General features: G+C 41.3%; 2 protein-coding genes across 6 annotated transcripts; one reads left to right on the forward strand and one right to left on the reverse strand.

The window, feature by feature from the left end:
- The first annotated feature begins 9,095 nt into the window (after positions 1-9,095).
- On the forward strand, positions 9,096-14,725 carry LOC122007991. 5 transcript variants are annotated; one of them, XM_042563542.1, is made up of 10 exons: positions 9,096-9,513; positions 9,585-9,765; positions 10,448-10,510; positions 10,923-11,097; positions 11,402-11,460; positions 11,623-13,105; positions 13,200-13,238; positions 13,330-13,475; positions 13,562-13,712; positions 13,798-14,725. In XM_042563542.1, exons 3-10 carry the CDS (start codon positions 10,472-10,474, stop codon positions 14,379-14,381), a joined length of 2,676 nt encoding a protein of 891 aa, XP_042419476.1. In that variant the 5' UTR covers positions 9,096-9,513; positions 9,585-9,765; positions 10,448-10,471; the 3' UTR covers positions 14,382-14,725. The 5 variants fall into 5 exon arrangements, with proteins under 5 accessions (XP_042419476.1, XP_042419478.1, XP_042419474.1 ...); XM_042563544.1 differs by having other exon boundaries at positions 9,098-9,513; positions 10,448-10,808; positions 13,556-13,712; XM_042563540.1 differs by having other exon boundaries at positions 9,098-9,513; positions 13,556-13,712.
- A 4,938-nt stretch (positions 14,726-19,663) lies between these two features.
- Positions 19,664-22,434, reverse strand: LOC122007993 (subtilisin-like protease 3). Its single transcript, XM_042563545.1, has one exon. The coding sequence runs from the start codon at positions 22,190-22,192 to the stop codon at positions 19,832-19,834; it is 2,361 nt and encodes a 786-aa protein (XP_042419479.1). The 5' UTR covers positions 22,193-22,434; the 3' UTR covers positions 19,664-19,831.
- Between the last annotated feature and the right edge of the window lie 42 nt (positions 22,435-22,476).

The following is a 22,476-nucleotide window of genomic DNA, read 5'->3' on the forward strand; positions in this document are numbered from 1 at the left end:
ACTCAATACATGAAGATATATAGAAGAGAAAGTTTATCCTTGATGTGTGGCTTCCTCAGAGGCGCTTCTTTGCTCCGGAGGAGGATGGATCAGCGAGGATGGAAGATCTAGGGCCTCCCCAAAGGGGAGAACCTTCCCCAAGCAATGGAGAAGAGCCCCAAGCCAAAGATGAACAAAAGGGGAGAAAAACTCCTTTTATAGGCTTAGACACAGGTCATGACACGGCCTGTCCACATGGTCGTGTGGCCCACACAGCCGTGTGTCCCACACGATCATGTTTTGTTTCTTCTCTGGATTAGTGACACGGTCATGTTCTGCTTTAGTTCTGGATGGGCTATACGGTCATGTAGCTCACATGACCTATCTCTTATTGACCTCTGGAAATGCTGCACGACCATGTGGCTCACACAGCCTAGCTGTTCTTACTCTCTGGAAATGTTGCACGACCATGTGGCTCACACGACCTAGCTCTGGTTGTGCTAATGGGGTGACACGACCGTGTGGTTCACATGGCCTAGCCTTGTAGGTTATTTTAGCACCACTTATTGTGGTATTCTTGAGTTGAGGTCTTCATCAAAATTGTATATCTTAAAGTTATCTACAATTTGGTATAGAGAATAGCTGAAAACTCCAATAGAGAACAAAGTTATGCTTGTTTTACTCTAGGTGTATAGTGCAGAAAATGCAGGATTTGACACGACCATGTTCCAAGGCCATGTCTCATAGAAATGAATTTTAGACCTTCAAGACATGGGTTTATCTACTTGAAGTCTTCATAAGAGTTGTATATCTTGAAATTATCTATATTTTGATATTTGGAACGGCTCATAACTCCAAACGAGTATAAAGTAATGACTATTTTACTTTTGGTCTGCAGTGTTGAAAATGACATGGCCGTGTGAAATTGACACACCCGTGTGGAATTGACACGGCCATGCCTTTTAGGCACGGCCAGGCTGTGTGGACTTTGTTTTGTGCCATATTTTCACACATCCATGTCTCATAAGCACGACCCAGGTGTTTTGGAAGCTCTAGATTCCATTTAAGTTCCGTTTTTGCTCCAAATCACGTCCTGTCAATTAACATATGCAAAGAGCAGATATCTGAATAGAATATAATGAAAGTATGACATTATAATAAAATAGGGTGTAAGAAACATAGATTATTATAATGAAATACAAGTAGATGTGCGCTAAAATATGCATAAAAGTGTATATAATCTATGCACATCAACTATTCATTATTCACGCTTGTGCTTTTGCTGCTATTATGTTGCTCCGCCTTCTTCTACTATTTTGGTAACTGACTTGAGCATCGGAGGGCCAATGCTATGGACCCCTTCCCTAGCCCAGCACTAACATTTCTTGTGTTGTAGATCAGAGCCGAGTCTTCACGAGATCGGAGCGGAGTCTTCACGAAGTCAACAGAGGAGCCACATCTCCGGTTAGCGTTCTTCACGACTTTCGGACAGGATCATATTGGCATCATCTGTGAGAATGTAGTCTACATCCGAGACATGGGTATGGAGGACGTTGGACGACTCACGATGATAACGCTGACGAATGAGGAGTTAGATATGTTAATACAAGCATGGGCAGCCAAAATGCTGGAGCAACAATAATAGGCGATGACCGAGCGACACGTAAATGAACCCACAACATCAGCAATGGGGCAGCAGGCCGGATATAGAAACTGAGCGGAGAATATATCCGTTCGGGGGCAGAATAAGAAGCCAACTGGTATATACGGGGATGCGCCGAATGCACCGATCCCCTTTTGTCGGGCGTTGTTCCATACTCCTTCATAGAAACACGGCCGAGCGGACAGAGAACAAGGATCCCCTTTCGATGGTGTGCCTGTTTGGGATGTGCGGAAAGGATAAGCATCAAGAATAGATTATTCGCTTGAACGGATCAACCAGTAGTTCTCTCAAGGGATCCTGGATGATCCACTACCCCGACAATATACTCCACTGATGATCAGGGAGTACAATGGGACTACCAACCCAGAGAACCACCTGACCCAATTCGATAACACAGCCACACTCCACTAATATACCGATGGGGTGAAGTGTCGGGTCTTCCTTACCACTCTTTCTAAATCGGCATAGAGGTGGTTTAAGCGCTTGCCGATCGGATTAATCCTCAGTTTTAGGAAGTTTTGGGCGGCATTTCTATATCATTTTGTCAGCAGCCATCATTACTAGAAAATGAACGTTAACTTATTCACTCTGAAGCAAGGGCCCAAGGAGGCACTGAGAGCCTAGATCAAGAGGTTTAACCAAGTGGCCATGGATATCTCATCGATCTCTCTGGATTTATTAGTAAGTGCCTTCTCGTAGGGACTTTAAGAGGGCAAGTTCTTTCGCTCGCTTATCCAAAGGCCACAAAAAGATTTCGATCACCTGCCCAAGCATGCCACTGAATTCATAAATGTGAAGGAGGTCCAAGCGGTACGAAGGAAGAAAGTGCCCGCTGAGCAAATTGCACCTCCTGAACGGCAGCTAGTGAGTAGCAATCACCACCAAAGGGCCCCCGAGTGGGAGTAGCATAGTTGCACCAGAAGACCCGAGCACATGTCGTGCAGCATGTAGTAGTAGATTGGCCTAAAGCTGCTAAAGGCAAGACTTGGACGTTGTTGTTTTGCTCATTCCATCAATCGGCAACACATAAAACCCGAGATTGCTACAACTTGAGGCTAATTTTAAGTCTGCCACCTCCTCCAGGATATCGTCGTCGGTAACCTTCTTCCGATCGGCATCATCACTGTCGATCAGACAGGCGACGGGAAGAAGAAAGAATGGTGGCCGAGCGACATCAGCGTCAACCTCAATGGAGAAGTAGCGCAGGTCCTGCCAGAGCTTCCGCTAAGTAAACTAGACCCTCGGCTTGGGAGGACGAAAATCGAAGCAACGCCTCTCAGGGCGAAATCGGAATGATTGCTGGGGGGTCAACCCGCGGTGATTCCAATAGAGCCAGGAAGTCGCATGCCCGGTGATTGGAGATATATATTGTGGGTTGCAGCAAAGAGAAGGTTGAGGGTGTTAGAGTGTATACTAAAAGCCTAGCTTTTGTAAACATTTATTTTTGAAATAAAAGAATCACATTGGTCAAATGTCTACATTTATTTGTTAAGTGTAGTTGTTCAATTAATTTATATTGTAGATAACATGGTGTGTAGTGTCACACACAGAAGATCGTGTTATCAGTTCTTTATAAATTATAAACAGTTGCTCACGACTAAGATGGAAAGGAACAAACCGTTGGAATAGTCGTAGTGTAATTAGATATTAGTTTATCTTGACTAATAAATTACATTAATACACTCTAAGTGTATTGAGTAGGATCATTTAAGGTAAGTTCTTTTTATACTGACTTAATAAAAGAACTAGACCTTAGTTATTATGGAAGTGTGTACTCTTAATCCTAATATAATAACAAGCACATATATTTAGTATTTATTTCTTTGACTTATCAAAGGGTGAGATTTAGCTCGATAAATCAATAGGTCCAATAAGTTAGGAAATGATATTACTTATAGTATGTGTTGTTGATTATAGAAAGAAACTGTGTCCTAGTGATCTAGGTTGAGAATGCCCCCAAGAGGAGCTCATAAGGATTGTCATGTTAAACCCTACAAGTGGACTTAGTCCGACATGATAATGAGGTTGAGTGGTATTACTCTTGGACTAAGACATTAATTAAAATGAGTTGTCAGTAACTCAATTAATTAGTGGACATTCGATATCTTAAATACAAGGAGACTAACACACTCATGATAAGAAGGAGCCCATAATGTAATTTGGGATTGGTGAGGTAGTGCAATAATAACTCTCTAGTGGAATGAGTTATTATTGATGAACTTGAGTTATGTGTTCGGGGTAAACACGGGATACTCAAGCTCGTCGGAAGGTCAAAACCAATTTCTCCTCTAGGTCCCTATCGTAACCTCATTAATGCCTCATATCTACCCATGAAATACCCATCTTGGTGTCCAAGAGGGGGTCGGCCCAAGGCTTGGTGACCAAGCCAAGGGCCGACCACTATTCTTCCTAAGGGGGCCGACCACAATTAGTTTTGAGGGGCCAACCACCATAGTTCAAATTAGAAGAGGTGTTTTGAATTTTTAAAATCTTCTCTTTGTAGATAACTACAAGTTTAAAAGAAGAATTTTAAATTTACAAAAATTTTCTTATTTGAATTAGGTCACATGGTTTAAAAGAAAGTTTAAAAGTTTTAAAACTTTCCTTTTTTTAACCATCCTCATGGTTGTTGGAAAAAAGGAAGGGAGTTTTAAATTTGAAACTTTCTATTTTTGTAACCATGTTAAAAAAGAAAATTTTAGAAGAGAAGTTTTAAATTTTAAAACTTGATTTTAATTTTTTAAAACTTTCCTTTTTTAACATTCATATTAAGAAATTAAAAGAGAGCTTGTAAAATTTTATAAAAGCTTTCCTTCTTTGCTTATAAAATTTTTACAAGATTATTACCTTCCTTTAAAGGGTCGGCCACCCTTGTTTGGTGCCCAAGTAAGGGGCCGGCCAATCATCCAATCAATGATTCAATCAATGATTGAATCAATCAAGGGAAACAAAAGGAAAAAATAAAAGGAGAAAAGGAAAAAACAAGAGGAAGATTTTTAATTTTTGTAAAAATCTTTCCTTATTTGCCTTGGGCAAGTAATATAAAAGAAGGGGAGGGGAGACCTCATGAGATATCAATTCTTATTCTCTTGCTTGTGCTCCCTCTTGTGGTCGGCCCTCTCTCCCTCTCTTTTTTCCTTGCTCTCTTATTTCTTTGTGGTGGTGGTGGCCGGATTTTAGAGAAGGAGGAAGAAGACTTTGGGTGGTGTTCATCTTGGAGGATCGTCGCCCACACGACGTCCAAGAGGAGGCGAGGAATATGGCAGAAGATCTCGAGGTTATTAGCATACAAAGAAGAGGTATAACTAGTAATTATTTTTCGCATCATGCTAGTTCTTCTTTGTACGAATTCCAAACACAAGAGGCATATGATTCTAGAGTTTCGGATTTGTTTCAAAGTTGTGTTTTTTTTTATTTTTCAAATTTGTGATTCAATTGTTCCTTTTGGTTAAACCTAATGTTAGTTTAGGAAATTAAATATTGAATTTCTATTAAAGGCTTTGTCGAGGCAATGGTGGATGATCTCATACCCAAGAAGGCCTAGTGTCTCACCATGTTTGACCTGGGAGTCGATTTTAGAAATAAATATTTAATCAACTTTATAACATAGGTGGATTTGGATCAATAGTGTTAAGTTCCGCTTGCGATCCAAATCTAAACCATTAAGAACAGATAAGTTAAATTTGGAATCAATAATGTTAAGTTCCGTTTGCGATTCCTAATTTAATTTCTAAAAAACACAATAGGTTGTTTAGGAAATGTTCGACACTTGTACAAAATTTTTGTACAATGGAACCAGTACGATCTTCCTAGGATCAACCAATAAGTTAGTCGGACTTACAGTCTCCTTCAACTAGATTTGAGGGGAAGACTTGTGATGCGTTGATAAGAGGGCCCACCAAGTGTGGGTCAAGGATAGAGATATCAGTCGACATTGAGGTTAAAGTGAAGGCCAACGTGGAGGTCAAAATCAAGGTGGTCAACGCTAGGGAACCAACAGGCTCACCAAAAGTGGGTTGAACGGAGGTCGACTTCAGCTGCCGATCGAACTTGAAGGGTTCGATTGGCCAGGAAGCTTATCGAAGTAGATCGCTCTTCCGGACAGGTTATATAGAAAGAACATCAGATGGTGCACAGTTGACCAAGTGAGTATCGTGCCGACCGGAGCTCATGTCTGGTCGGGTTAGAGACAATCGGTTGAAGAAGACTACAACGAAGAAGAGCAACTAAGATCGACCGAGCGGGGAGCTCCAGCAGAGTGGCTACCCCGCCTCCCCGCTCAGCCAAACAGTGGGACCCCTCCCATATCTCATAATATCTCTTTAGGAGGTAATGCCGCTGACAACAGGGCATGGTCAACAAGTAAATCGTACGACGGAAGCTTCTACGGTCATGTCAGAGATTTGTATGCTCTGTTAAGGTATGGTGTCAGAGATACTTTTCTGATATGCCTTTTCATAGGACGGTTGGAAAAACGTGTCTGCGCCTTGAGGAGTGTCCACGTCACCTACTGTAGTACTATATAAAGAGAGGGTCTATGCACCGGCGAAGGTATGTGCTATTTATTATTCACACTTGTGCTTTTACTATTACTACGTTGCTCCACCTTCTACTGTTCAGAGGATTGACTTGAGCGTCGGAGGGCCAAATCCAGGGACTCATTCCCTGGTCCGGTACTTACATTTTTTGTGTTGCAGATCGAAGCTGAGTCTTCATGAGATCGGAGCGGAGGTTTCACGAAGTCAACAAAGGAGCCACATCCCTCGCTAGCCTTCTTCACGACTTTTGGACAGGATGAGATTGTTTTTTAAAATTTGTTATTATTTAAAATTCTAAAAATCATGAAGAACATGCAAAATTAAAATTTTCTAAAAAAATTAAAAATTCAGATATAAATGTTTTAAGTCCATAAAAAAACAATAAAAATTTTAAAAAACTTAAAAAAACTCTAAACTATCTAAAAAAAAATCACGTAAATTCATAACTTTTTATAAAATCCAGAAAAATAAACAAATAGGTTCAACTCAATTTAAAATTATTTTATTATTTTGAATTTCAAATTCATTATCTTAAATTTTTAAAAAATAAAAAAATCATCCAAATCTTTGTAAATCACAAATAAGTTTTTTTAAAAAAAAAATTAAAAGGCGCAGAAGAATCGATTTTTTTTAAAAAAAATATTTTCGGTTTTCACATGTATGTATATTTAAAATTTTAAACCAAGAAAGATCTCAAAATTCACAAAAAAAAAAAATCTTTAAAATAAAATCTAAAATCCTTAACAAAATCCAGAATTGAATCCCAAACATATTAATAAAGATAAAATAAAATAAAATAAAATTGAGTGCATTTTCTTCCTTCTTCCTTCTTCCTTCTTCCTTCTTCCTTAATCTTCTGGCTCCTTTTACGCTGGCATGCAGCACAAAGAAGGAAAGCCCAAAAGTGTGCATGCGTTCGAGACAACTCGCTATGCGTGGGGGAAGGAGAACAGAGTCTGCTTGCTACCCACCGCATCCATTTGTGTGGCCCTAATTCCTAAACCCCATAATTTCCCCTCAACACTGCACTTGCTCACGCCACCTCCCTTGCTTCCCTACCTCTCCACCTCCCTAAAAGAATGCTTTACCCTTCAACAATTTCTTCTTCTCCCTCTCCACCTTACAAAAGGCAACAGTGATTATCGATGATCGGCACCTTAATTCTGGGGCCTAGAAAAACTTTTTCTATTATGGAGTTAATTTTAGATTTCAGTGCATGTAGATATAATATCTTTTGTTAAGTAAGTCGTCTATCACCACAGCCAGTACTGCATGTTAACCTTTTCTTCTTTTCCTCATCAGCTGCTTTGTGCCGACACTCTCTAGTTGTAGTAGCTAGCTAGGGTCCGTATGACGTCTACCCACCAGACTTAACTTCTTCTTCACTTTTGAATGCATGGGTCGTTCCTGCCAAAGTTAACTCAAAGTTTCTGGTTCTTGGTGTTGACACTGCAGAATGGACGTCTACATGTACAGACGCCTCCCTTGTTTCAGGATCTTGTGGTGCTAGCTAGTTGGGAAGGAATCAATAGAGATCGATTATCATGATTGTTGCGTCAAGAGTTTCTTTCCTTCACTATCCATCTGGAAGCAAAATTGATCATCCACCTAAAGCTGATTTAGCATTTAAATATTGGAGCTAGCTTTGCCTCATTGTCAAGCAGCAATTGCCTACACTGCCTGACCTTCCACCTAAACCTAGCACTTCAAACAATATTGTATAAGTTTTCTTGAAAGGACACTGTATTAATGGATGGATGAATTTGGACTGAGCGTTGAGATCTTAGCTAGGGCCCGTGATGGATAAGATAGAGAGACCACTTCCAAAAAGGCAAAAAACAGTGTCGATGTCCCACTGCTGGAGATCATGCATGGTCCATTGAGGGCCTCTTCCAGCTCACAACCTAAGGATTAATGCATAGTCCATTGAAGGATGTTTGCTCCCATAAATTTAATCTTAAGATCCATTTTTAATGGATATAAAATATGGATAAAATATTTCTGTGTTTTATCATGAGATCGATGAATAATAATGGGAGGTCGAATTCTCTGCTTTTACGATCAAAAGAGGATATCCTTTTGTATGTATTAGTGAAGATTGATGGTCCTATCTATTTTACAAGTGAGGATTATCCATCTCATCAATATAATATATATCAAGAGACCCTTCTCTGATAAAAAAGCGATTCAGGATCTCCACTGTAATAATCGTCATTGAGATTATCTAACTAAAATATTTATTGTTATAGTTTGGCATCATAGATTTAATTTATGATTTTTTTTTTTTATATAAATAAGGTGAAACACAAAAGGCACTCAGTCCGTCTCATAATCTCTATCTGACAATGATGAGACAGAGAAATAGAGAAGACAAAATAGGACCTAATCCACACCCAAAGAACGCCATTAAACTAACAATGCAAGGTCTTCTTCCTCAGCGACCTTCGAGCTTCCATTATTGTCATCACAGGCTCAACTTGCAGCATCGATCGATCTCCATAAACGAACTAGATGGCGAAATCTCACCAAATGAAGAAGGTCTTCCTCCACGGATGGCGACCAGTCTCGATTGTGAAAGGCCAACCGACACTCTAAATTAACTAAGGTTGGGGGAGGCTGTCCCTTGGGTTTAAGGGCATGCATGCAGGACGTAGAGCAAGCAATATCACCATCAACAAGATTAGCGTCAACTGTTTCAAACACTTGTAACTAAGTTATCAATCAATATTCTCCAAGTACCTACTGTTTCATACGGCTCATGGCCACTAACTATATCAACTAGCTATTAATTGGCCTCAGTTGCTTTCTTTCAATTTTAACTATTCATTCTGTATCTCTATCTAATATCAAACGATAACTATGTAGTATTTGAATTTTGATCATGCAATTATATTAACGTAAGCAAAGGCAGTGCTTGCGGAGTGACGTGCCAAGATCTTTCGTCCCACTGTTACCAATTCTACGTTGACGAAGGGCAAGGCAAGCAATGGCAACGAGCCACCCACGAGTCAGTAGTCACCACTGCTGTTGAGTGGGTAAAAAGCGCAAGGAAATAAAGGCGGTAGAAGCTCAACGACCTTACTATTCCTCCACTCCGCCAAAGCGCTTGCTCCGCCTTCCTAATCCTTTCTCCTTCGCTTAATGGCGGCAGCGTGCCGCCATGAGACGCACTCTTTGTGCAGGCCGGTGGAGCAACTTTTCTAGGCACTTTGCCTTTTTTCCTTTTTCTGGCTCTCTCCATCGCGTCAGACTGCAGAACAAGTCTAAAAAAATGATTTTGGGTGAAACTCAAGGATGCGACATGCAGGTTACGGAGAAATCCCCATCCAACAGGTTACGATTCTGCTTCTCCATTAATTGCCCCCCGTAGGGCTATGCTTACTCTATATTGATTCTGTTGGCAGATTCAAGCTTCTTAAGGCCATTGCATTCGAGTAGGAAAAGGGGCCGAGTTTGGCTCATCCAGCGCAGAGAAGAGGGAAAGTTGTTATTCCTTCCTTGGACATAGTAACCAAACAGGCCATCTCATGTGCAACAATATGAGGCTTTGAGAATAAGGAAGGGGGTCTAGAAATTGGAATTCAGGTACTTTCGTCTCTTGCAGGGCTTGCCCTTGTAATTGGTTTTTTTCCTTTTAGATTTGGTTCTTCCCTTGAGGTTTGTCTTCTCTGATCATCCTGGCGATGGTGTTGATGGATTTGATGTGTTTCTCTTCTTAAGTGTGGGAATTAGTTGTCCTCAATATCGTGCCTGCACAGTTGAATCGCTGTTTCATCAACTATTTTTGTTTGCATGCTTGCTTGTGATTTCACTTCTGAAACCACAAGTTATACAGTTCGCCACAAAAAATTTGGGATCTAGTGATTTGTTTATTTCAACAATATAACTGTGAATGGTCTTATGGAATCATCCTTTTTGGTTAATCATTGAAAATATGTATACACATCTAGATACCTCTCTGCATCTTTATCCATGTTTATCTTACATCAATATTTACCTTAGCATCAAGAGTTTTCTCTTTGCCAGTTCTTTAAACAAACAGGCCAGTTATATGTTGTTGCAACCACAAATTTCTGTAAATATTTCAGATTTCCACCATTCCTTCTGTGCCTCCAACCAAAAAAAAAAAGACTGGAAAGTAGTATCAAACAAATAGAAAAAAAGTGAATTTGATGAAGTGATTTATTGTCATCTGTTTTTTCTCCCTTCATTTTCACTTTAAACCTTTATAAAGATTGCTTTCATCCATAATCCTTATCATTTCCAGTGACAGGAGAACCAAAGAGGAACAATGATGAGAACCATAAGATCAGCATCTATGTTGCTCTTGGTAACGTATGAGTGGTCATTATTATAAAAAAATTGAAAGAAGAACAAACACTAGTCGGCGTAAATGTAACCCGTTGTAGAGATTTTATCAACAATTTTTTATCAAACATGTTCGATTGTAACTAAGCTTGGAAGGGAACATATATGCTAGCATAAATGGTTTCGAAGCAAATTGTCTAACAGCTTATGGCTTCACTAAGCCTTTTATTTCTCATCTGCCTCTTATTTTCTGTCATTTAATTCAGTTGTTCGCCTCTTGATGGCCGCAAAGATTCCTCAGTGACAACTTTCTGTTTTATGTTAGTTTATGCAATTACTATTTTTTTTTCTTTGGAAGATCTGTCCAATCACATTCTGACTCTACTTTTTTCTTCAAACCAATCTCATTCACTTCTTTCAACTTTGAGCTCTAGACTGAGAAACTCTGGGCTGAGATTATGGCAAAGAGATCAAAGAGACGTCCAACACAACCTCACAGGAACAATGTTGGATGTATGTGGGGTTTGATTAACTTGTTCGATTTCCGTAGAGGCCATCCAACTCAGAAGTTACTTTCAGATAAAAAGCATGGGAGCAATAGACATATTGGTAATATTTATGCAATTAAGAATTTCTCTAGATCTGCCTTTTATGCAGTTAAACTGTGTGATTATTTTTAAGTTATATAAATACATAATAATAATGTTGTTATGCATCAGCTCGACTTCACTAATATTTTCGTTTAATTTCCAGAAAACATACAAATTTTTAATAGCCTGTATTCTTTACAATAGTGAGTTAACTTTGGCAGGAACTAGTCAATGTTTCATATTCATCATTTGTTCAAGTTCTTGTGTGTGGCATTTGATGGACAGTTTAAAATCGAAACTTATGGGTGTTGTATTTTATGCAGGTACTGGATACTCTAAAATTAAGCTTGATTCACTCAGAAATTCACATGAAACTGGCACTGTGAGTTATGAAAATTTTCATTATCATGAACAGAGGACTTCACTTCTTATGTTAATAACCATGCTAAGCCATACTACATTCTGAGAATGCCACTTTTGTATCATTTATCTACATCTCTCTTTGATGTTTTATATTTATCTCTTTGCTTTTTTATTCCATCAGCTTGTCGATGAAATTAGACAAGATCAAGCAAGTTTGGGTTTGGCTAGCATAAAAGAATTGATAGAGGAAGAGATGTTTCAATCTCTCATAAAGAAAATTTCAATGGATGAAGCTCAAAGGGTAACTTCTAGCACGCAAAGGGAAGTACCCCTCAGGTGGAACTACAAGCTGAGAAGACAAAAATCAAAATTAATTCATGGCAACCAGGGAAAAAATGGTATGGATGTTTCAGGCAGCTTGGATGGGATTCATTCAGGTAGTATGGATCTAACAGAGATATCTTCTCTCACCTTTGACGTCCCGGCACTTCTTTTAGACTTGGAAAGTTATACAGTCCAACAAGCCAATATTGGTTCTAATGATAAGTTTGACTTACGTACTTCCTTGGAAAGTACTAGTCTTGATGAAAAAATCTCTTTAGTTCAGCATACATTGGCTGAATTTGCTCAGATCATTGCTGGTCAGAAGTCAATGATTGAGGGACAAAACCATGGACAATTGTCTGTGCAACCGAAAATGCTAATGGATCGATTAGATGTTGCAAATTCAGATAAGGAGCTATTCATGAAGCTCCTCCAAGATCCAGATTCATTTTTGCTTAAATTTATTCAAAATCTTCATGATGTTCAGGTAAAGAAAGCATCCAAACTAGGATCAGAAAGATACTCAGAGAATGTCGCATTGTTAGTAGAGGAGAATGGCAATTCAGGTAAGAGCAATGAATCTGATGGTGATCAATCACTTCAAAAACAAAAGAGATACAACTTTTTCTGGAGAAAAGACAAGTTAAAGGCAACAAAGCAAACAAAGCAGAACTCAAGTTCTGAAGCTTTGAGCAAAATTGTTGTTCTCAGACCAAACCGAGTACGTTCTCTAAATTCTTCTTTCATTATTACGCCGAGTTCTTCACCACAATCCAATCATGTGCTTAAGTATAATGAAAATGGTGAAAGAATTGCATCCAATTTTTCCATTAAAGAAATTAAGAGGAAAATCCAGCAAATATTTTGTGAGAGCAGGCAAACACATGTTATTTCCATGGATGGTATTCGACACAGAATTCCAGTTAGATCCACTGACTATGGTGATTTATCTGAACTGATACATGGTGGGAGTGCAGCAGCAAGCTCAGTAAGTCATTGTTGTGATGATAACAAGCTGACTGGATCATTTGATCTTGACAATGTAAGTAAGAAGATTACTTCAGAAGAAAAATTTGAAGTCAACGGCAATAGTCATATTTCTCACACTGCATCGAGATCTGAGTCTTTTATATACGAGGAAGCTAGGAAGCATCTTGCTGAGATGCTGGACACAAGAGTTGATGGTTTGCCGAGAGTCCAATCTTCAGAACCTTTGGTTAAACTACTTTCTCTTGTAAATTTCAATGAGCTATCTCCTGCATCCAGTCCTCAAGAAGATGAATTTGCAATGTCATCTAAAGAGACAGGAGATTCCTCATTACGACATTTAGATAAAGGAGGTGAAACCAATAAATCTAAAAATATAATTTGTGTGAAGTTCGCCTTTCTGTGTGCATTCCAGGTGATGAAATTTATTTCTGACCTTAACTGCAGAATTTGCTGAAACCAGTTCACTGGAGGCAACATATGTCGGTAAAGACTTGAAACATGGAAGGCAACTTTTATAAGATAAGATCCTCCTAATTTATGGTGATCATATATTATTAACTCTAAAATCTTTTAGCAGGAAGTACAGAGATAATTGAAATGGTTGATACTAAGCGCATTGTGGATTCTAACGAGTTGGCTGTACCGTTGGAATCAAGTGGAAGTGAACTAATAGTTGTCAATGAAATATGTGAAGAGGAATCTACTACATCACCAGGCTCGGTAACTAATGTGAAATTAGTTTTATTTTTTGTTTTTGCGCATGTTCTCTTGTTAATAAGAACACACTACTGTTCTTGTAGGTGCAGTCCAACCTCCGACCAAGTAACTTAGCCGGGGAGAACTTAATAACTCTTGGAAGAATCAATGAAAAGCCAGAGCAACCAAGTCCAGTATCTGTGCTCGAACCATTAGTATCAGATGATATTAACAATCCTAACTCTGCTGACATTGATAATTGTATGATCAGGCAAAATAGAATAGCATCACTTCCTCAGAATGTGTCAATCTAGGTTTTCGGTTTGAATTTGTATCCCTTTTGCAGATGATAATCAAGTACGACATCAACAAGCTGTTCATGAAGATGGAAACAACTTTGTGGGAATTGTCGAGTCACCAGATTCAAATGTCAGGTTAAGAGACTATCTTCAAGACTATCAAGCAAGGTTTGACTATGTTAAAGTAGTCCTTGAAGCTTCTGGCCTAACCAATGAATTCCCAAGGAAATGGAATATGGAGGACCAGTTACTTGAACCATCTTTGTTCAATGAAATCGGGATCTTTTTTTGCTTTCTGCAAGACGACCCTAAGCTTCTATTCGACTGCATGAATGAAGTCCTTTCAGAGATGCATGAAAAGTTCTTGAAATGTACCCCATGGCTGTCTTTCATCAAGCAGAATGTCCTACCTGTTCCTCTTGGTGGAAGCCTAATCCATGAAGTTGGAAAAGGACTCGAGTGGCATCTTCGAATACACTTGCCCAACACATTAGATCAAGTAGTGAAAAAGGGCTTGGAGGGTCAGTGTTGGATAGACCTTCGATTCGAAGCTGAGAACATCACCAATAAGTTATGTGATGCCATCTTAGATGATGCAGTAAAAGAAATTGTTTTCGATTCTATGTGTTGAGTTCTTCGGGATTCATCATTTCTGAGTTTACAAGATAATCAAGATTGAATACTAACAGGGAAAGGTTCAAAAATCCTAGGATCAGTACCTTTTTCAAAAAAATTTAAGACTCGCATTTACACAGCTAGTCTTAGATTGCATCAATCTTTTCTTTTCTTACTGTAAAGTGTTGCGAAGTTTGAATGGGCTTGATGTGTGGCCTATTAGTTTAATATCTTGTGTTGTATTCAATAATCTGAAGAAGTGTGTAAATGCGGATGCTACTGGAGATCTTCGTGGTTTGAAATGTTTTCAGAAGTTCATTTGAGTTCGAGTGCATTTTTGCAAGGAAGAGGTTGGTTTTAGACTTGTGTAACAACGGGTGGTAAAATGTGAAATCGTTACCTTAGCGGCCCCTCTAAAACAGTCTCATACACTCTGAAAGGGGAAATCACGAGACTTATTCAGCCTTAGCCAAACAATCTTCTTAAACGACAAACACGAGATAATCCTAAGCAATCATAAGATCTGCATTGATGAACATAATTTACTACTTTCCTAGAAACCAAATGATTCTGTCTAAAAGCGGAGGATATGGCACACCGGGCAGGTGGCTCTGATGTTGACAATGCAAAGACTCCTAGTTGGAAAAAAGATGAATTCGAGTGGTCCTATGTACAAAGGGAACGTCAGCAACCAGGTTAGGGAAGGGTCTTCGGCGTAGACACTCCGACACTCAAGTTAGTGATCGATCGCATAGAAGGTAATGAATAGTAGCTAAATAATGGATGTGTGGTGTTTGCGTAGCATAAGCGTACCTGCGCTTATAGATGGAGACCCCCTTTTATAATATTAATTTTTCTCTCTACACGAATCTCAATGCATTACTAAAAAATGACAGACCATAATGATACTCTGACACCTTTCCCAAAATAGACCCCGCAATTTCTACGTAGAAGCTTCCGTTATACGGCTGGCACAGGAAATATTCCCTTGATTCTCTGACAGCTGTTGCACAAAACGATAAGAAGGAATGTTGGGTCATTGAATATGGGGGCCCTTAATATGCTTAAATGGCAGACCAATTGAGTCTCCTTTGCAGTCCAATCGGATGTCGCACGCAAGAGCGGCCATGTCGGATTGAGGAATGATATCAAGAACTCAATCTTCACTCGATCTTTCTATGGCTAAAAAGTCCAGTCGGACCGAGTGCCCAGTATATCCGATTGGAACTATAGTCCGATCGGCCAGATCACTTAGCCAGAATAGGTAATCATGTTATCCCAAGTGACGAAATAGACTTTGCTTTGAATGGTACTGGCTTAGCTCAGGACTTCATCAATACTAAGGGACCCGAGATCTCACCGGACCAAAAGTCCAATCAGATGACTACTCGACCAAGAAGACCGACTGTGTTAACCCTGGGTGTTAACACCTCCTTGACTTTGACTGTCATGTCAGACCCCCTCCTGGACTTTGACTTGACCTCAAGGGTCCCACATCATCAGCCGTATCAGATATCGAGAACTCAATCTTCGCTCGACCTCTTTGTTTGGCCAAAAAGTTCGGTTGGGTCGAGTGTCCAATATGTCCGATCGACACTATAGTCTGATCGACAAGATCACTCAGCCGGAATAGGTAATCATGTTATCCCAAGTGACGAAATGGACTTTGTTCTGAATGGTACTAGCTTAGCTCGGGCCTTCATCAATACTGAGGGATCCAAGATCCGACCGGACCAAGAGTCCAATCAGATGACCGCTCGGTCGAGAAGACTGACCATGTCGATCTCAAGTGTTGATCCCTCCTTGATTTTAACTACCATGTCAGACCCCTCTTGAACTTTAACTTGACCTTGGGGGGTCTCACATCATCCACCGTATCACAAGCCTCCCTTTCAAGTCTAGTTCAAAAAGATTGTAGGTCTGACTGACTAGACATTTGTGTTGTTTGTGACTCTTTCGATTAGACGTTCAGCCTTCGCTCCGCCGTTCGGCTCAAGTTGATATTATACTTAGCTATTGGTATTTCTGTGGTCCCTTGTTTCCCAACCGGATGCTTGTTCTTTGTATTGCCACTTAGCCCAAGCTGACGTCACTTTGGCACCTTAGAAACAAGACACGTCACTTATCATTAATGTTGAGCATGATGAGCACACCTTCTCATCATAATCCTGCTACTTCTCATCCCTTATAAATGCGACTTGTAGCCTGCTGCCACATGTCACATGTCTGTGAAAAGAATATTTGATGTGATAGATGCCTATTGAGGTTCGATGTGACACCTAGCGGTTCAAATCTAACAATCCAGATTAAATCTCTATCCTCTGTACTCTTGATCGGACGGCTCTCAGAGACCCTCAGTAGGGTGTTTAAGGTTCACATTCTGACGCAACTTTGTCATTCTCATGTTTTTGTCCCCATCTTCTTCCTCTTTGTTTTCTATTTGTTTTCGCTGGCGATTCTTCGAATCATTTGCTTTCATCGTAAGTTCCTTTCTTCCCTTCCTCCATTTATCTTTCTCCCTTTTTTCATGGCTTTTGCTCCTCCTGTCACTGTCCACGGATTCTGGTACACCTCCACCATCTCTGATTTCAACGGCGGGGAGGTGGACCAAATGCACCTTATCTACAACATCCCCTCCAATCACCATATCATAATCCTGATAGGTCATAATCATCCAAACCTTCCTCCTGTCAGCTACATCACTCTCTTCAAGGACTATTTTTTCATCAACCTGCATTTTCCCTTGCATCCATTTTTCACAGATGTTTATAATTACTTTCATATTCACTTACAATAGTTAACCACTAATTCCATCAAGTTACTATGCGGGGTTATAATACTGTTTCGTTTATACCAAGTTCCACTGCACCCCCAAATTTTTCATTATTTTTATTATTCGAAGAAGTCTGAACCGAGTGTTTTCATCTTCCATGCTCTAGTGCGTGCTATCTTCTTTGATAAAATTCCCTCGTCTAACAAGGGCTGCAAGTCCAACTACTTCTACATCTGACCAGTTCCTCCAGTAGCTTTCTCGGTCGAGTGGCAAATGGAGTTGCCCCTACCCCCCCAAGTTGGGAGTGTATCGCTGGGAGTCGGTCTACATCATGACCTCCACTCAGTTGTCTAGTCTGAAATTTGACATCCATAAACTGTTGTTGGAAGTTGTACTATGCATGTTTGGGCTGAGCCCCATCCAAGTCTGGCTACCCAATACCTTCGATGAGATCTTTGGTTTGCTTTTGTTGTTGAATCTAACCGATTTTGTTTTCTATTTTGCATCCAAAACAATGTGGAAGGCCTATCTTGGTAACTCCATAAAGCTAGACGATGTGGAGATGGACGAGCGAGGCGTGGCCGAGTTGGAGAGCCATGGACTTATGTAGATTGGCCTGAGCGAAGAGACGATCGGTGGGGAGGAAGCCAGCTGAGTTGCAGGTAGTGATGCGGCCATGAACATTGAGGATCTACCACCTCCTCAACCATCGCTATTGCCTCTGGATGTTCCATCTGAGTCTTCCACATCAGACGAGCCCTTACTACACCACCACAGGCGCAAGAGGCGTCGATCGACCACTCCCGATCGATCATCCACTCCTGTGCAACAAATCTCCACCAAAGCTCTAGTCACCCATCTGCTATCTGAGCGGAGAGAAAGTTCTTCCTCTGCCATTCCTGAAACTGCGGCCGATCAACTCACTCTCGCCTCGTTTGAACGGACACCCTCACTTTCTGGATTGCCAACCGGGGTGATCCTCGCTCCACCAGTCACCTTTTTGTTGCCCTTTCGACTAAATCATCATAACCCCACTCTAAGATATCCTCTAAGTCCAAATCCAAAAGTAAGTACTCCATAGATGTAACACCCGTAAATTTTCTTTCCTCCAAAAAGAGCAAAAAGAAATAGAAGAAGAGAAAAGAAATAAAAATATATGTATAAATGACCCGGCTGGGATTTGAACCCTAGACCTTTGATTCAAGATTGGTTTAAGTAGTCATTAGGTGGTGGTAAAGCATCACATTAAAAATAGAAAACTATTCATTATATGTAGATTATATGTGGAGAGATGCTTCAACTTTCACTTAGTATAAAAGGGAATGGAAGAGATGAAAACCTAGCTTTTCATCTTCTTCTTCTCCTCTCTAGTCGAATCCACCTGCAGGGTTTACATGATAATCCTTATGAGCTCCTCAAGAGGGCATCATCAACCTAGATAAGTAGGGCATAGTTTCCTTCTATAATCAACAACACATCATATAAATAATATTATTTCCCAACTTATCAGGCCTATTGATTTAACGAATAAATCTCATTCATTGATAAATTAAAGAAATAAATACAAAGTATATGTGCTTGTTACTATATCGTGATTAAGAGTACGTACATCCATAATAACAGAGGTTCTGTTCTTTTATGCAGTCAGTATAAAAAGAAACAACCTCAAATGGTCCTGCTCAATACACACATAGTATACTAGTGTAATTTTATAGTCAAGACAAACTAATACCAAATTATACTACAATCATTCCAATGGTTTGTCTCAATCCATCTTGGTTGTGAGCTACTATTTATAATTTATAAGGAACTAATAACATGATCTTCTGTGTGACACCACACACCATGTTATCTACAATATAAATTAAATGGACAACTGCATGCAGACATTTGATCAATATGATTCTCACTTCAAAATAAGTGTTCATACAAAAAGCGAGACTTTTAGTATACATCCTAAGAGACTTAACTTGAGTTGATGAGTTTGACCCTTCATAGTTAGTATCTACCGCATCTTGACTTTGACTGACAGTGCAGCATAACTTTCTATCCTATGGGACACGTAAGACTACAAAGCTCTACTGCATCAGTTCATTTATATATTATCGAAGTCTCAATTAAAGCTCATTTGATTGTTTGAAAATTTTATATTTAAAATTTATTTAATTAATTATTTAGCTTGATAATACAAGTTTATTTATTTATTTTAAATTTTTCTTTATTTATTTAAATTAAATTTTATTGATAAATATAGTTCATGAATATTATTTAAAAATATTATTTCTGAATATTATTTATCAGCGTTATTCATGGATATTATTAATAAATAATATTAACTATATATATATATATATAAAGTATGTTTATTTAATTTAATAAATTGTTTAAGCTTATTTACTTAATTGATGTGTATTGAACGACATAATTACAGAATACGTTTAAATTTTGCCCTAAATTCATGTCTTTATATTCTGTTGTTGATTGAAAGAGCGAATTTACCATAGAATAATAATAAACATTAGAGAAGAGTAAAATCATCATTAAGATTCATATATATGCTTAAATAAATGAAGTGTCGCCACATCTTCTTGTCATTAAAGAACCACGTAACATTACCAGACGCTTGAATAATGCACCACACCGTTCACATGTTTTATTGCTGGACAAGCTCGCCGGGAGCTGCTCCTCTCGTCCTACTTAAAGGTAAAAGAGATCGGACTCCTCACTTCGATCTTGCCGTAAACCCATTTCAAATAGCCCTGCGCCGCAACTGCACCGCCGCCGCCGCCGCCGCGCATCTGGAACGTCAAATAATACATCGCCTCTTCGTTCTGGCCGGAGAAGCTCAAAATTCGCGGGTAGACACGGGCGTACACTCCCGATGGCACAACGACCTCGGCAATGAAGGTGGCCGGTCCGTCGAAAACGTTCTTCACCGTCCGCTTCACTTCCACCGTCGTTGCGTTGGCACTGAGAACCACTGAGATCGAAGGGTAGTTCAAGTCCTTTTCTTGGATGCTAGTCGCGTTTTGGCAGGCGACATCTCTGCCGGTGATCAACTTGAGTTGAGCGTCCGTGTAACCCAAGCCGCAAAGGTAAGCGATGTAGTCATCGGGAGAGAGGTCGTACACTAGCCCGGGGCTTCCGGCCTTGGCGGGGTTCACATGGCCGGCGCCGATAGCAAAAATATCGGCCGGGAGGTGCTGCTCGTTTAGGATGGGATTTCCGGCGTTGTCGACCACGCTGGCGGTCGTCATGATCGCTGATTTGATGGCGGCCGGAGACCAGTCTGGGTGCGCGCTTTTGATGAGAGCAGCAATGCCGCTGAGGTGAGGTGTGGACATGGATGTCCCTGATATCATATTAAATCCTGGGCCGGGCGTCGGCACCGGAAGTAAATTGGACGGCCAGGCTGCCAGGACATTGACGCCGGGCCCGGTGATGTCCGGCTTCAAAATTCCGGGACTAGCCAAGCTTGGGCCTCTTGAAGAGAAGAATGAGATGACCGGAGCAGGGGATGTGCCCAGCACGGTGCCCTCAAACAGGAACGTCGCAGTGGCATTGGAGCTCGAGTTGATGTACGCTCTGATTTGATCGCCTGCGGCGAAACTAACATGCGATGCCGGGAGAACGTGGGCGCTGGGGAAGGTAGTGTAACCCTGATAGAACTGGTTCATGACGATCATGCCGACGCCGCCGGCGTTCTTCACGTAGACCCCCTTTTGGACACCTGAGACCGCTCCGGATTCGCACAACACGATTTTTCCCTTGACGTCGACGCCTTCAAAGGAACTATCGGCGCAGTACTGGGAGAGTGATGAAGAGCCTGTTCCGGCATCGACCAAAGGGTAGAGATCGGGGGCGAACGACTTTGGTTGGTAGAGCGTCTCTCCGTTGAATGTTTGGCCATTGCCGAGCTTCACCGTCGACCTGATCTCCCTATCCATTGTGCTGGCAGCGACTGTGAGGATCCATGGCGCCTCGTTGGACAGCGAGCTCGGATCTGGTCCGGAATTGGCAGCTGCACAGCTCACGAACACTCCCTTCTCGATCGCTCCGAAGGCGCCCACAGCGATGGAGTCCTCGTCAAATGGTAGCGAGGGACCTCCGAGAGAAATAGAGAGCACGTCGACTCCGTCGGACACCGCCGCGTCCATTCCGGCCAATATATCACTGCTTTCGCAACCAATATCGGCGCAAACTTTGTACATGGCGATGTGCGCGAGGGGCGCTATGCCAGTGGCCACGCCGTATGCGTTCCCTAGGACTTGAGCGCCGGGGACCGGTGCTCCACCTGCCGTACTGGCCGTGTGGGTTCCGTGTCCCACATCGTCTATCGGCGTCTCAGTCGCCGAGCCGCCAATAAATGCTCTGGCGCCGATGAGCTTGTTGTTGCAGCTCGACACGTTAAAGCTGCATCGTCCTTTCCACTTCGGCGGCGGCGGAGGCAATCCGGAGCCATTGAAGGAAGGGTGGTCCGGGTAGATGCCGGTGTCGAGCAGTCCGATGATGATCCCCTGGCCGTAGTTGGATTGATTCCACAAACCCCGCTGCAGGTTCAACCCCAAGAAGTCCGGCGTATGGGTGGTCGTGAGCTGGTATAAGCGGTCGGGGAAAGCGCGAAGGAAGCCAGGCAACGCCGACATTGCCGCCAATTCGGGCTTCGTTAACTGAGCAGCGAAGCCGGTAAACACCTCGGTGTAAGCGTAGATCATTTGCAGCTCCGGATTGACCGCAGAGAGGAAAGATCTATAAAAGGCCTCGAGGTCCGACGAGATGCCCTCCTGCTGCCGCACCTGGACTATGTAAGTCCGGCGCTGCGAGACGGCGGTCAGATCATACGAAGCCTGAGACAGAGCAAAGCAGAGTAAGAACGAGAGAAGGCAGAGTGGGAAGCGAGTCTTTTTGAGGTCCGCCATTGCTGATGCGTTTGGTGATGGCTCTCTGCATGGATTGGAGGCTGTATATGTAGTGTCGGAGTCGGAGGTGAGCTCAAATGAAACAGAACAAATTGAGGAAGGCCGGCGACAATTGGTGAATGCCTCGACTGGCATGCGAATCAATCGAGGAGCAATGTTGTCGGATTCACGATATTTCAACTCGGTTTGAATTTTGACGAAGATCCTGAGGATGTGCGTAGGCTTTGCCAGCTTTCGATATGGATCGTGAGGAATTATATTGGTTTATTTAATTCCTTAACAAGAACAGGTTTTTTAAAAACAGAGGTGCCCGGACTTGCTGCCGCCCGCCTAAGAAAGATCCGCTGCTCTGCTCTGCCGCTCGCTCCACCTCTATTTTTACGCCGGCCACTGCCACTGCCACCAGAAGGAATTGTCAG

The sequence above is a fragment of the Zingiber officinale genome, chromosome 8A (assembly GCF_018446385.1).
Source record: "Zingiber officinale cultivar Zhangliang chromosome 8A, Zo_v1.1, whole genome shotgun sequence".
Lineage (NCBI taxonomy): Eukaryota > Viridiplantae > Streptophyta > Magnoliopsida > Zingiberales > Zingiberaceae > Zingiber > Zingiber officinale.

Bases quoted from the DNA above. Each gene is read 5' to 3' on its own strand.
- LOC122007991 (XM_042563540.1), top strand. From the start codon at position 10,472: ATGATGAGAACCATAAGATCAGCATCTATGTTGCTCTTG. The intron at 10,511-10,922 runs GTAACGTATGAG...TTTGAGCTCTAG, and splicing joins CAGCATCTATGTTGCTCTTG to ACTGAGAAACTCTGGGCTGA. The intron at 11,461-11,622 runs GTGAGTTATGAA...TTATTCCATCAG, and splicing joins ATTCACATGAAACTGGCACT to CTTGTCGATGAAATTAGACA.
- LOC122007993 (XM_042563545.1), bottom strand. From the start codon at position 22,192: ATGCCAGTCGAGGCATTCACCAATTGTCGCCGGCCTTCCTCAATTTGT.